General features: G+C 42.7%; 1 protein-coding gene across 4 annotated transcripts in view; it reads right to left on the bottom strand.

The window, feature by feature from the left end:
- Nucleotides 1–1024: 1024 nt before the first annotated feature.
- ACSL6 (acyl-CoA synthetase long chain family member 6) overlaps nt 1025–15562 on the bottom strand; it is a 90703-nt gene continuing 76165 nt past the window's right edge. For all 4 annotated transcript variants that reach the window (XM_063120709.1, XM_063120708.1, XM_063120712.1 and 1 more), the window contains exons 17-21: nt 13882–13998; nt 11862–12005; nt 9790–9891; nt 7657–7728; nt 1025–2923 (exon numbers count right to left, since the gene is read on the bottom strand). In XM_063120709.1, coding sequence (XP_062976779.1) covers nt 2783–2923; nt 7657–7728; nt 9790–9891; nt 11862–12005; nt 13882–13998 — 576 coding nt within the window. In that variant the 3' untranslated portion in view covers nt 1025–2782. The remainder of the gene's footprint in view (nt 2924–7656; nt 7729–9789; nt 9892–11861; nt 12006–13881; nt 13999–15562) is intronic.

Here is a 15562-nt window from a genome sequence, read left to right as displayed (position 1 = left end):
TTGCTATTTGGAAAAATTGGCATGATCCAGTCAATGTTAAGCATTTAAAGTCCTCTCAATTTTAATGAGAAAGATTTAAGAACATGCTTAATTCTCTAATTAAAATCAAAATTTAAGGTGCTTAATTTTGGGTGGATCACACCCAAGATGTCCTTAATATACTGCTTTAAATAAAAGTAAAGTTTTTAAAATATCTAACTTGAAATTCAATTCTAAGTAAACGAGACTATGACAGAGCCTTCAGGCCAGTCCCAACTGGTGCCAACTCTGCACTGACAAAATCATATGGACCACGTTTAATGTATGTGCCAATTTTCTCCAGTGGTTATAGCTGTGGGACAATACATCCATCTAGTTAGAAAGAATATGCATATGATACATTCCTATATCTTCCCTATCCGTTGAATAGGGATAAGTATTTGGAATAAGTAATGTATGAGCAACGTCAGACAGGCAACACTTCCTTACATTAGTGTACATAAAGCGTGGTGGGACAGCTTCCAGGTGCTTGACTCATGCAAATCTGCATGAGAAACAGCACCTGTTAACATGGTCATGAACTACTTTTCTATGCAAGGCGCTGTGCATGGATGATTTCAGAGAATCTGAACTAGGCTTGTGGAAGAAGGCATAAACTCGTATCTGTGGATTCAGTTCTGTGGCTAGGCTGATACAGGTGTGGCATTTTAGCACAGATATTCACTTGATCTCCAGCACTGAGGAATAATTGCATCACCTATATGCAGGCCTTGATTCAAACTATTTCGGAACAAGCAATGACTATATTACATCTACATCAGCCTTTTCCAACTGAGTCCCACCCAGATGTTTTGGATGACAACCCCCAGCATTCCTAACCATGGGAGTGGAAGTCTAAAACATCTGGTGGGTACCAGTTTGGGGAAGGCTAATCTACATGGTCATTCCTGAGGACCACATGAAGACGTGGGCAGGTTCTCAGGAGTGTTAAGTTTCTCTGCTAAAACCCTGAATGATTTCAGACAATGCGTTCTGATGTTGGGAGATAGAAGCGAGGCCTTAAGAACCTAAGAATGGCCATGCTGGATCAGACCAAGTGTCCATTTCCTCCAGCATTCTGTTCACACAGATATGGGCCAGGCCTCCTTCTTGCCTTTGCATCTTCGATTCAGCCAAGGTAGCCTTTTGCAAAACAGCCATCAAGTGTGGAAAGCGTTCAGTGTGATTTATTCAAAGGGGCCTAGTCTTGGAGTGCTTGTAATTGGAAAGAATAAGAAACAGGAATTTGGACTGGACATAAGCCTGGTGGTAAGAACAAGCTGGGAGTGGGAGTAAAGCAGCAACAGATAATGCCACTCTGGCTGGAGCTATAAGGAGCACAATCCTGAAGTGGAGGAGAGTGCCCTCTAGCCTCAAACATCTTGAAATGTGATGATGCATCCAGCTAATCATCCGTAGGTTGAGACTCAGCATCCTCTTTAAATTATCTGATGCCGGCTGAATGTTCGGTCCTCCTGAAGTGTGCTATAAAGTGGCACAGAGATAAATCTGGGGCTCAAAACTCCATGCTTTGGTTAATCTGACTGGAAGATCCACAGTGAGGAGAGTGGAAGTCGTAAATTTATGCAGTATTGTTTACACCAACTGTCCTTTCAGTTTCTACTGGGGAGCTGGCAAAACAAAAAGGCCATCAAATGCTTTAAAAGGTGCAGCCACAGATCCCACCCACCCACCTTGATCTACAGTATTCCTCATTTCAGAAACCTTCGGCATGGCCCTTAAGAAAGTGCTCGTCATTCTAGACAGAAGGACTACAAACCATTTCAAGGTCTAGAACATTTCCAACGATTAGAGGTTAGTATTCATCCAGCATATGCCACTAGTACATATGAAATCCAAAATCTACCTACTCCTGTTCTTTTGGGTGAATTAATTACACAAATAAATTGAGGGCTGTTGCAGTTTTTGTCTTGCAGAGCGTAAGAGCTTCCATCTAAAGAACAATTAATCAAATCCAGTTTTAAGTTCTAGATCAGGGTAACCGATTTATTTGTGGCTTTGGGCATCAAACAACATTTGAGGTAGACCACTAGCCTTTGACAGATATCTCCCTGAGTAGAGATATCGAAGTACTTTTAAGAGCTCAGTTGTAGTGAGGAATTCTTGGCTATATGCCCACTGAACAGCAGCTGGAAGAGGAGGCTGTACCATACTAAGGAAGGTATGAAAGAACTTCTTGCTCCTAAAGAGTACTTAATAGTACCCATCCACAGAAATATCTGGTAATCCTACTAAAATCCCATAACTTAAACATCTAGGATTAGAGCAGTGTCACACAAAATGGGCAGATCCAAACTACTTTTCCTTCGTGTTTACGAAGGGGTTTTTGCAGGTAAAAATAAAATACTTTTGGAAGGAGTGGAATTTAAAACAGCTTAATGGTAGCCCAGTATGTTTTAAGCAATCTTCTAAGGCAGGGGCAGGGAATATGTGCCTTTTAGATGTTGTTGGACTGCAACTGCCATCGTCTCTCACGATTAGCTATGCTGGATAGGCCTGATGGGAAAGGCAGTCCAACAATATCTGGAGGCCCACACTTTCCCCACCCCTGTTCGAGAGCATCCATTACAACAAGAACTAGAACTAGATGGGAAAGAAATTACTCAGTGACAGTGTCTTCAGACAACAGAAGGCTCATGTGGAAGGTCAGGTGCTTATTCATTTCAACTGCATCCTGTTCACTTTTCAGTATTATCCTAATATTGCTACAGAGTACATTATTCTGAAGAACCTTCCTGTGTTGTCAGATGGAGATGCTTGAATAAAGCTCTTCTATCTGTTTCTTGAAGTATTCTCTCAGCTCTGGTCTTCTAGCTTTTAGTGTAGGCGTCAACAAGCCATTTTGTACAGAGAACATTTCAGAGTGGATGTAAACACCTTTAACCTGAAAATGAAAACCACAATTTATTTATTTTAAAAAGACTAAATTGTTAACTAAAACGGAATGGCTAGCTGCATTCCTTGTGAGAATTCTAGGCATGCAACAATCCAAGTATAACACATTACAACGTTTTGCAAGTTTTTATTTGCTCACTAGTTGTCTAAAAGTGAACAAATGTAGGCTGCAATCCTACGCTCATTTTCTTGGGAGTGGGGTCCATTTAACTAGCGAAGGGCCAGATCTACACCAAGCAGCATATAACACATTGAAAACAGTTTGAAAACTGTCTATGGAATGTGTCCTGGGCCTGAACAGTTGTCACGACTGTTATAAACTGTTATAAAGCAGTAGTGTAGATCCTGCCAAGGTTGCTGTTGAGTATACATGCATCAGATTGTGCCATGTGTTTTTTCAAAATGTATCTCCTCTGATGCAGAGGACTTCAAGTAATTACTCTGAATGCCTGAACAATAAAGCCAGGAACACACTGCTGCGAATAACCTGGCTCTTGTTATCACTTGGCATTTAGTTACAGACTCAAAAACAAATATCAAAAGACTCAATTGTTCTAAAACAAAGACACAATTAAAGCAAACAGATTTCCTCACCTTCTGCAGAAACCACAGAAATACTGGCAGAGGAAAATATTTGTTTTTTTAAATACTGAAATACTTTACTACCTTTGGCACTTCCCAGTAATTTAATGAAGAGGGTATTTTCCTCTGCTGACTCAAACAGCTGTGAGACTGGCACTCCAGGCTTACATGACGGAATATGGTTTAACTGATGCTTGGGAGAATTTTGCAGCCTGCTGATAGAGTGGTGGTTTTTTTTTCCATTTTACTGGTTTATCATAATTGCTTTAGTTTAGATTACTTTTTGGTTTCTACATCTTTGATAGGTCAAATAAAAGATTGCAAGACTGACAAATTGGTAGTGCCAAACCATGCCTCAGGGTGTTTGGAATTTCAATTTTCTGATACTCCCCCAGTCTGTGATGCCTTAATATTTTTCTTCTTAATGCTGAGAAGTCTAAAATTCAGATGCTAGCTGAGCAGACAGCGTATTTTAAAACTAATGATATGTTACTCTTGAAATATAAAAACCTGCATGCCGCATAGGAGACTGCAACAGATCAAAATGACTAAATGGGCATTTGATTATCAGGGATGTTCAAAAGAGGTATTGGGTACAATGCTGTGTTCACAGCTTTTGGGTGTGTTCTGTGCACATCTAGCATTGCAGGTAGTAAACATGGCTGGGTCAAAAGTAACATGGTGGTACCATTCCAGCTGTAAGAAGGCAGATTGGCACTTCAGTGACTACATCCAAGAAGAGAGAGCTAGGGCCTTGCTAGACCCTGCCGGATAAGCCGGCAGGGAGGCGGGGCGACGATGCGCTAACTTTAGCGCACGCCGCCCCACCACCTAGACGGCCGATGCGCAGGGACTGCGGAAGCCCTGTAGCGTCGGCCATTTTTGTTGTTGTTAAAGGGGCCACGTGCACCCCAAAGACTCCGGACAAGGTAGGTGGGTTTTCTTTTAATTAAGCCCCCCCATCCGCTCCTGATCCCCTCCCATGCCTCCTGTTCACTCTTTCCCCACCCTCCCTCCCCGTCCCGTGTCGCCCTCCGCCCTCCCTCGCCGTCCCATGTCGCCCTCCGCCCTCCCTCGCCATCCCCTGTGTCACCCTCCGCCGTCCCCCTCTCCTGCCGGTCCGGCCTTTCCCCCCATCTCCCCCCCCCGGCCCGATGGGCACAGCGCTCAGCGCTGTGCCCAGTCCATGGCTTTTCCCGGCTACTCGCGAGTAAGTGAGCCGCAAAAAGCCATGGACCTTGCTAGACGTTCCGCAGCCCCGGCCTGAGGCCGGGGCTGTGGAAAAGGCGCACCATAAGCGACTTTGCTTATGGCGCATTAAAGGAGGCTTCAGTGCGTCTGGACGCACAGCAGGGAAACCGGGCCTCACAGCGCGCTAAGGCCTCGTCTAGCAAGGCCCCTAGTCTCAAAATGCTGAAAAAGTGCTATTAATCTTTAAGAAGCCCAACACATTTCTGCCAAGTCCTGAGAGAGTTTTTGAAGGCTTTTTAAAAATTCCCCTGAGGAAGGCCACAAATAATATATGGGGCTAGGACGCATTGGGCTTCTTAAAGAATAAAACTATTTTGGGGGGCATTTTGGGACTTGCTCTTTCTCCTTGGATTTATTTTGGATGCTTTCCAGTATTCTCATGCTTTCCCCTTCAGTGACTACAACATCAGCAGAGACCTAAGTGTGTCTGTGCAAGTAAAGTCTTAATACTCACTTAGCCGGTACTTGCAGGAGTGCTTCCTCCAAATGCCAGCTGAATACTTCCCCTACACATGCCACTCACCACCCCAATCGGGACAGTGCCCAGCACACAAAAGCGGTGCCCAGTATCAGTGTCGGCTCCAGGCTTTTGATGGTCCTTGGCCAAGTCACCCTCCATGTGAGCCCTCCTTCAGTAAGTTTCACCACCATTGTCACCATCTACTATTGCTTCTCATTCCATATATCATCATTGCTGCCACTTGCCTGCTTGACAGGCAGTGGTATCTACAGCTCCTCTTTTTCACCACCACCATCTTCTGGCCTGGAGTGAGAGGTAGGTGAACAAGCAGGTTGCAATTGTGAGGAGGAGGAGCTCTTGTCCCTTGGCAGGTGCCTGACCATGCCTACTTTTGACACCAGCCATGCCTAACTTGACTGGTGCTTGCAGGAACCACTGGGTGGGCTGAGGCCAGGTGATGTCAAAGGGAAGGGCTTTGGGGTGGCCCATCCCCCTTTGACATTGTCTGGCCTACTGGTTTGGTTCAGGGGGGTCATTCCAGCTGCTGGACCAAAAAAAGGGTTCTATATCTCCACTCTAAATCAAGACTCAGGCGTAGGCAGTGTTGGAGAGTCTGAAGGCCACTTGCCGCTCCTGGCTTCCCCCACCCCTCCTGCCACAGCCACACTCTTGCACAGCTACGTTGCAAACTGCCACAGAGGCTTAAAATGTACACATTTAGCTGGCAGTTTTAAGTATTTATTTATTTATTTATTTAAAACATTTGTATCCCGCCCTATATCATTAAGATCATAGCAATTTGCTGCCAAAATCTGGTGGCAAGCAACTGGGTTTTTGGGCAGCATGTTGCCTACCCCTGTTCTAAGAGAATCCAGAATGACTGCTTCAAGCTACATAAAAAATAGCATGTTTAGGAAACACGATGAAAAGACTGGTACTTACAAGTTTTCCTATGAGGCTATGACCTGATTCACAGGATCACAGTGTGGTTAATAATGCCATAGTGCTTTGTTAACCCCGGCGTGCATGCCAACCAGGTTTCTCTAATTATCCTCGCTGGTGCGGTTTGCTGTATAGTCTGAACCTGAGAAGCAAGGCTTGTTTGAGGGGGCAGCAATCCTTGAACAACCTATAGGCTGCTGTTGGGTTATTTGAGGTTTGTTGCCACATCCCACCAAAACAAGCTAAGCCATTGCAAGCCGTGGCAGCAAGGAAAAATAGGAAAAATCAGCCAGCATACAATCGGCATGCACCATGGGCAATATAAGCTGTGTTTCATGTGGACCGGCTCTATCGGTGGCAAGCCTTGCCCTTAGTATAATCTTTGTACTGAAGAGTGCTTCCTCCTTGTGATTTTTACCTTTTTTAATGTTGCTGTTTATTATCTACACAGTGCTCAAATGCTACTGGGAGGAGTGGTAGATCTCCCCCTAAACCCAAGGACAATTAATTTATTCATTTTATTGATTTATTTTATTTGTACCTCGCCTTTGAACCCAAAAATGTCACTCAAGGCAATTCTGCTCAACTCAGCTGGTGCTTGCAGAAACTGTTGGGCATGCAAGGCTAGATATTAGCTGAATTGGTGGATTTGTATATTGAGTTACATGAAGGTTTCAGCAAGTAGAAGCCAAGCAAGAAGACAGTGAGTTGCCCATATTTCCTCAAGGCAAAACTTTTGAAAAAGCAGGGAAACTATTTATCCAAAATCAGCTTTGTAAGAGTTTCTAGGGTGCATTTATTATGCTTTCTTATGCTTCAAAATCTATCAAAAATACAAAGATGCTAAGAAATGTAAGTAATAATTTGAATGTTACTTAAAACACTTGTGCTTTTAAATGAACAAAATCACAATACAGCGTTTTAGATTATACTTTCTAAAGGATGTTTTAATATGTACTTCGCTGTGTGTTTGTGTGCACGTCAATCGGTGTGTGTGTGTGTGGGGGGGGGAATAAAGTAAATGACATACGGTTGTCTATTTGCAAACTTCCCCTATTTGAGGTTTGCAGGTCTGTTGCAAAAATATCTATGCACACGTCAGGAGGAGATTAGGCTATGCGCGGGGAACAAATAGAACAGCTGTATTTTCCAGGTCAGTTATAAGAATGGTAATTAAGGGCCTCTGTTGACTTTCTAGGACTGCTCTCAGGTTGGGTGGAATAGCATTTCAAATGTTTTATCATCCTATCTATTGTAAATGTTTTATCACCTTATCTATCATGACTTTCTGCAAAAATACATATCATACATTCTTAAACAGAGATTTTTTTTAACACATATCAAAATACAAGTGAACTGACTGAGCCACAAAGCATAGTGAGGCATTTGGGCTTTTATATAATGCATGCCCAAATCCATACCTAGTCATCTTAAAGAGGCTCAACTGATCCTAACAATCATCAAAGCTATTAGCATTCAGGTTTTACCTGTTCAAATGAATGTAGTCCACTCTCTTTCCCTAACTGCACCATATCTTCCATTATTGCTTTTTTCAGCTCCTAAATAAGAATACATGAATGCATCTATTTACAAGCAGGAAGTTCTATTTAGCAACAAGAAAATAATCCTTTTAAATAAAATTCAAATACTTGTCTGTTTCATATGTGTTTATGCATGTGCAAGAGAGGGAGAGACAGAAACGATGAGGTGGAACAGAGAGAGAAAGGGTTCTGGAACAATGAAAACACAGCCCACTTTTGGTTCTAGCTCCACCCACCATTGGCTCTGGCTCAGCCTCTGATGGGCTGTTGCTCCTGATTGACTTTTCAGGTGGATCAACAGCATGCACAGGGAAATGGCTCTCCACCCTAACATTCTGACCCTGTTAGTCTCTGCACACAAAGGGTCTGAAAAGTCTTCTTGGTTTATATTTTCCAAGTAAGAATACATAGGTTGGCAGGACAGAGGCTCAAATTCTTATTTTGCTATTCTGTTTCTCAGCATCCTAAAGCTCCTTCTTCCCTTTTTGGAGATTTTAAAAAGTACAAAGGGGCTCAGAAACGGAAAAAATGTATTTTAAAATCCAGGTTCTGAAATGATGGGTGACTTCCATTCCATGGAAAGCAGTAGTTGCATTGTCATTACAACTACAGCTATGCCAATTTCAACGTTACTTATTGTTTATGTAATGCCATCAATGTGCACAGTGTTTCCCCTACTCTGAGTTTACAATCCTTTTACAAAGTGCTTAAAATCTACTTCCTTGATCAAGCATCTGAATTAATGTCTCCTACATCCCAATGATGTGGAACTGGTTGTCGGCAGGATATAGGTTCACTATTGCTGATATGCCAGCTTCCATCCCATACCACAAGTGGCATTGGCCCTGTCAGGCTTTGGCACACCTGGATGGGGAACACAAATCTAGTTACTGCCACAATCCTAATTCTACTTCACTGCTGGCACCTCGGAACATGGGATGCTGCCTTGTCACGAGTCAGGCAACTTGTGTATTGTCTCCACTGACTGAGAGCGGCTCTCCATGATGTCAGGCACTATAATTGAACCTGGGACCTTTCGCATGTGTTCTACCAACAAGTTGTGGCCACCTACAACTTCCACTGATGTGGAGCCGAAGTGTTGGAACATCCATAAAGGATATTAAAAGCTTCTCAGCACCATGTACATTGATGGTGCTATATAAATAAATAAATAAATAAATAAATAAATAAAAATAATAATAATAATAATAATAATAATAATAATAATAATAATTCTCTTTAGCAATTTGGCTGTCTTCTCCTGGGAACATTTTTGCCATTTTTCTCTAGTTAAGGCACTGGCAGAGAAATCTCACAATTTGGCATCAGCTCTGAAATTTCCAACCCAAACAAAGAACAAAATGAACAAGAGATATCCCATTGTAGTAATGGAACAATACTGATGAAAAAAGGGGGGGAGACACTATGCTAGCTACTCTCATTATGCACAACTGTGCTTATCTAGTGAAATCTTCCTAATAGGTGTTACAGCCTCTAACACAGCAGACACCTATCCATGCAGGGCCAAACAACATGCTATGTGCTTATAAATAATCATGAGCCAGTTTGTATGTCACAACCCCCCCTTTTTTTAAAAGTAGGTTGTCGTGAATGAGCCCAATCATTCCCTCCGCCCCATTTTTCCACTAAAAATCACCCCCGCACTATTTGTAAATAGCACCTTTGGGGGCAAATATCAGTATTGGGAGTTATTTGGGGCAGGAAAATGGCACATAGTTATGCCTCTTCCAACAGGCTGCGGATCTGGCTCAGATTAGCCCTCCCACCCCATTGCTACTTTTTCTCACAAGGAGACATGGTCAGTTCTAAGCACATTAGTTAAACACTTCCTACGGAAGATACAGTCCGGCACTTAATCATATCATAAAGGCATCATTGCCTTTATTACTGGCTGCTTGAGAATTCAGCCAGAAGGTTCTTTCAGTACATGGGCAAATTCTGACTTATCTATCTATCTATCTATCTATCTATCTATCTATCCATCTATAACAAGTTTGTCAAACCAGTGTCACTCTTGCATGCTTATAATGCACATGAGGGTGTGCACAAAGAACATACCACATTTTTACAAAGCTCTGCAAAAGTTTCATCAAAGCCCTTTTTCTTGGCCCAGCCTGGCATGACTTCAGCATCAGGTACAACAATCCCCACCAGGAAGGCCTGCAAGAAGAGATATAAAATTGGGAGTCACATTCATGACACAGCACAATCAGCTCAAGCCCTTGTACTTTATTTTATCTGCTTGTAAAGAGGAGGGTCGTCAAACTTCTTTGCCCTCTGCTCCCATTTTCCAAACCTGTTATGGCAGCTTCTGCTTATCAGAAAAGCCAGAAATGACATTGTGTGTGTGTGTATGTGTGTGTGTATGAACATTTATATATGTGGATCTGGGCAGGGAGGAGATTGAGAGAAAGGCAGAGGACCATGTGCTGTTCTGTTAACTTTTGATAACAGCTTCCATACAAATGGTTTTGCAATTTATTTATTTATATAGATGATTATTCCAACACTCAATAGGAGACTGGTTTCAGACAGTGACAAAATCTGTGTGTGTGTGTGTGTGTGCACGCACACTGTTTGACTCTGCATACACACTTTGCTTATGTATCTATGCTGCCATGACAGGATATGCACATTGGAGCAGTAAGGGCTACATCTCACAGATGAAGTCCAGAGCCTCACAGCCAAGGATGTGACTACCTAGCAGTACCTGGGCAGGCATGGGCATGCTGGAGCCCAGCAGGACTGACCTTGGTTGCCTTGCCACAGAATTATTTTACTACTACTACTACTACTACTACTACTTCTTCTTCTTCTTCTTCTTCTTCTTCTTCTTCTTCTTCTTCTTCTTCTTCTTCTTCTTCTTCTTCTTAAAACCCTCTCATAATCAGGGGGCAGCTAGGCATGTATATGGTCACAATTGCTCATCTTATTATTTTTACTTTTAAAATATATTATTGTTATCTACAACAAAATGGTGCTTTTTCCCAATTAAACTTTAGTATCAAGGCAGCAGAGGCAAATTTATTTTATACCTGTAGTCATGATAGTGCTATGATTTAAGTGAGACTGAAATGGAAAACTGCGTATGCTCATAGTAGTAGTAGTATTTTTTAAAAAAATCAGGATTGGCAAACAGTTTATCATTTTTTGTTCTAACGTATAGAAATATAGAATCAGTTGTAAAGCATGGAATTGCAGTGGGGAAGGAGGGACAAGAGAAATGTTCATTGTGGGCTTCACAGCTGAAGTTATACACAAGGCCATCTAAAGGGGGTTCCCATAAGACCATTACATCCAGGGTCTAAAATGACCTAGCGGCATCTCTGGATATGCTTGTTGATAGATCTGGTTTGCATGCAATGATAACCCATGGATTGTTAGAACAACACAAAAGTAAGCATGACTCCGGGTTGTTGAGGAGGAAACAACTCAGAGTTTTAGCCCATAGTTTGTTGCTGGGTTAAGACTCTAGATCATTTCGCGTCAACAATCCAGAGCTATGGGTTTGTACATCAAGCAGAGTTGTTTTCTAAACTGAATACAAAGCAGAAATAGCAAGTGGGCAGGTGGGAGGCAGCCACTCACTAGTGGCCCCAACCAACTATGGCTTAATTAATTAACCCATAGTTGGCCTTTACATATGAATCGAGTCTGTAATTAACAATGTGCCCTACTCCAGATAGCTTGCTGTGTATCACAGAATGGTTCATGCCTCAGGCTCCAGCAAGCTAATGCAGTGATCCTTTTATTAAAACCCATGTCTAGCAAATGAACATACCTGCCAAGCAGATCAGTTTACCATCAGTCTATATCCATTGTGCACATTATACTGAACATTATACTGAAATTACAAATCCATGTGTGCTGTACCCGTATTTCATATGCATGGAAGACAAAGCAAAACAATTATGTCTCCACTTCCCTTCAGACATGTAAACAACTGTGCAAAATCCTGTTATGGAAGTAGTACAGCATTGGAAGCAAACTCAGTCCTTAAATGAAATGAAGATAATACCTGGCTTTTTCTTAAATAGAACTCCAAGGAAGGTATGTTTGAGGCATTCAAATTACAAGATAATCATAAAAAATTGACCAAATTTCAAGGAATATGAAATGAATAGTGTTACCTGTAAGCTATCTCCATGCACATATATCTGGGAGACAGGCTCACTACGAATGTAGATATTCTCAATTTTTTCTGGTGCGATGTATTCTCCCTGAGCCAACTTAAATATATGCTTCTTTCGGTCAATGATTTTTAACGTGCCATTCTGTGAGTAAAAACAACAACAATCTTTGAAAAATTATAGGGCAACTTAACTTCACTGGCTGCCAGTCCAGGTCTGGGCCAGATTCAAAGTGCTAGTATTCACATTTAAAGTCATAAACGGCTTGTGGCCAGGTTATCGGAAGGCGTGCTTCCTCCCAGATGTACCTACCCAGACCCTAAGATCATCTTCGGGGGTCCTTCTCTTTGAGCCCCCTGCCAAAGGAAGTGAGGCAGGTGGCTACCAGCAGAAGGGCCTTCCCTGCTGTGGCACCCCAGCTCTGGAATGAGCTTCCTAGAGAGGTTCGCCTGGCACCTATGTTATACTCTTTTCGACGCCAGGTGAAGTCCTTCTTATTTTCTCAGTATTTGAATTTTTTAACATCTTAGTCTTTTAACATCCCTGTTTTAAATCTGTATTTTAAATCTTTGTATTGCTGCTTGGTTTTATTCTGGTTTTACTTTGATATTTTACTTTTATACTGTGCTTTTACATTGTGGTTTAAGTTTTATAATTTAAATTGTACTTATGGTTTTGATTTTTTTGTGAACCGGACAGACAGCTTCAGCTATCGGGCAATGTAGAAATGCAATAAATAAATAAATAAATAATAGTGTGCTGTAGCCCTCCTGAGCAGGTGGAGCAGAATTCAAATTTTGGAATTAGCAAGAGAAGCTAAGGACATGCCTCTGTTGACTCTTAAAGCTGACAAGAAGAAGATGGCTTCTGATCTTCAACACAACTCTATATTTGCTTACAGGGAAGAAAATCCAACTATGTTCAGTGAGACTTAGGCCATAGCTAGACCTAAGGTTTATCCCTGGATTGTCCAGGGATCAAACCTGTTCATCTAGGTGACACACAGGGGATCCAGTGCTCAGGCAGGGGCGAACCCTGGATGATCCCAGGATAAACCTTAGGTCTAGCTGTGGCCTTACTCTCTTGTAAGTGTGTTTAGGATCACCACTCTAGAAATTATTTTGCTTAATCATATTTATGTCATTGTCTTTCCTCCAATGAGTTTACACCAACCCTGTGAGGCAGTTTAGCCTGAAAAATAGTGACTGGTCCAAAGTCAACCAGTAACTTTGAACTTGGAGGTTTGAAGCCAGATCTCCCTAATCCACGTCTAATATGCTGTCTGGGTTCGTATGATCACAATGGGGGAAGCAACCATCGTGGCTGCTCTCCCACTCCCATGTGTGATCTGCATGCAACTGCCATTTTCATTATTCCCTGCGCTGCAGCATGGGTGGTGTGGGGAGGGGGTTGTACCCACCCTTCAACCTATGATGTGCAGTAGTGGTTGTAGGGTGGGTACAATCACCCCCTGCACTCAGACAAGACGGCAACCCAATCACATGCACAACACACGTTGGGGGAGCAGCCACGATAGTTGCTTCCTTCACTGTGATCATCCTAAGTCAACCACACCACACAGACTCTTATTAGATTTCAGTATCGCACCACCTATACATTTAAGGTTGGATCCAGTATCTCTTTTCTGCCAGTGGAAGGATACCGCAGGTGGGATGGTCTTCTGTATCCTCTCCTCCTCCCTCCATGCACCCACCACATCTCCTTCGGAGGGTCTCCCAAGACTCCAGATTTAGGGGATGTGTCAGGGAGGTTACAGGGGAGAGGAAGCAGAAGTCACATTCTGCCAGCGGTATCCTTTCTCTGGTGCAATGAAGATGCTGGAGCCAAGCATTAGTCTGCCACTGTACTCATGAACTTACATGAACATCAATGTCCAACTCAGTGACTCCTTCGAAGTCCCAATAAAGTACATGGGACTGTTCTGTGCAAAGATGCAGCTTGTCCACTGCAGTCTTATTATGGTCCCTCTTACATGCAAAGTTAGCAGCTCTGGACGTACCGGTAACCACTTTCCAACATCCCCCGTATGGAGCCAGCCCTCCTTGTCTAATGCTTCAGTGGTTCTCTCTCCATCTTTCAGATAACCCTTGAAAACATTTGGACCTTTCACGCAGATCTGCAAGGGAGATCAAATTGTTGGTAAACTTTGGGGGTGAAGTTCAGTTTCAATAGGCTTATGCTAATCTATCATGATTTCACAGAAATGATGAAAAGGTACATTAAGTATCATCAAGACCTTCACCCTGGAGGTTGGGGCAGGACAATATTATTTACACACAAGAAACCTTTATTTTATAAACACTTGTCCTTGAATGTAACTATTTAAAAGGAGACTGAGGGCTGGCTGGCTGGCTTTCTTGGCTCCCATTACCCTCCCAAGGCTAGCAGCACTATACAGCACTGACACAGCTGTAGTGCAGCAGGGAAGACTTTCACAGGCACACAGCTTGGGGAGGGGGTTGAACTTGGGTTCCAGAAGCATAACTGTTACCTGTGAGGACTCTATTCTAAGAGCGGCCTGGACTGTCTCCTGAGCAATGTCATTCTGACAGTGTCATACTCTACTAAACTGCAGTGTTCCATAGTAACTTGAGTCAACACAACATACTGGACTGGTTCACATGTAACGCTAAGCCATCTGGAGGATAGGCTACTGTGGGTTGGTTGTTCACTCACTAACCCATGTTACCCCCTACAGACAATTGAGCATGAGGCAGTTTGGCATGGCTTGTTTTCCCCTTGGTCCTCCAGCCTGCTCCCTCCACATATCCCAGTGTCCTTTGCAGCACAAACCATCTTGTCTCCTCATCCTGGCAAACAACAACAGTGCCTCAGAATTGTGCAAATGGGGTTATTTCCCCCCTTCTGGTCTTTTGCAAGTGTGCAAGATCACAGATTCAGTTGTCAATTTCCTTGTATGTTTCAGCCCTTCAAAAGGATCTCTGAAGTGGAGTAAGTAACATACAACGGAATTAACAAGGCAAGACTGCATATAGGCTAATTTACATACAGCTGTAAAGGGCTGGGGATAAAGTAATACTAAGTGAAGGGAGGAACTTATTTGCACTATTCAGAAGCATCAAAAAAGAATAAAAACTCAAAGTGTTGTTGGATTGTGAATTGTGGTTGTTCGTGGTTAACCATTTGTAATCACAGCTGGGTTTAGACAACACGATAACCCATGTTTCAACAACAATCCATGGTTCAGTGACAACCCACACTCAAACCATACTTAACACCTGAGTGTGTGTTATCATGTTTGGTGAACTCAGTTACTGTCACATGCATCTCACTTCCTTCAGGGGTGAGAAGTTCTATGTGTGTGTGTGTGTGGGGGGTTTTTACACATTTTTGGTTTCAGGAGGGATCATTGGTGACTTAAGGCATTTTGTAAGATGTGAATTGTGCATAGGTGGAGACAGACAGTTTGATACTCCAAAAAGACAAGTCCATTGCTCCTACCTCAGCTCTCCAGAGAAATGTGCCCTGCTTCATTCCCAAATGCTGTGACTTCCAGCAGGAGTGTGCAAGAGGTATGTTTTGGACTTCAATGCCCAGTAGCCCCTGACAGCATGGCTAATAGTTAGGAATGTTGTGAGCTGAAGTCCAAAACATCTGGAGTTTTACTTTCTGCCCACTCCTATCTATTTCTCCAAAACTGAAGTCTCTTCTTTCTCTCT

This window comes from Elgaria multicarinata, chromosome 3 (genome assembly GCF_023053635.1).
Source record: "Elgaria multicarinata webbii isolate HBS135686 ecotype San Diego chromosome 3, rElgMul1.1.pri, whole genome shotgun sequence".
Lineage (NCBI taxonomy): Eukaryota > Metazoa > Chordata > Lepidosauria > Squamata > Anguidae > Elgaria > Elgaria multicarinata.
The sequence above is the reverse complement of the archived record's forward strand: the minus strand, read 5'-3'. Positions and strand labels throughout refer to the sequence as shown.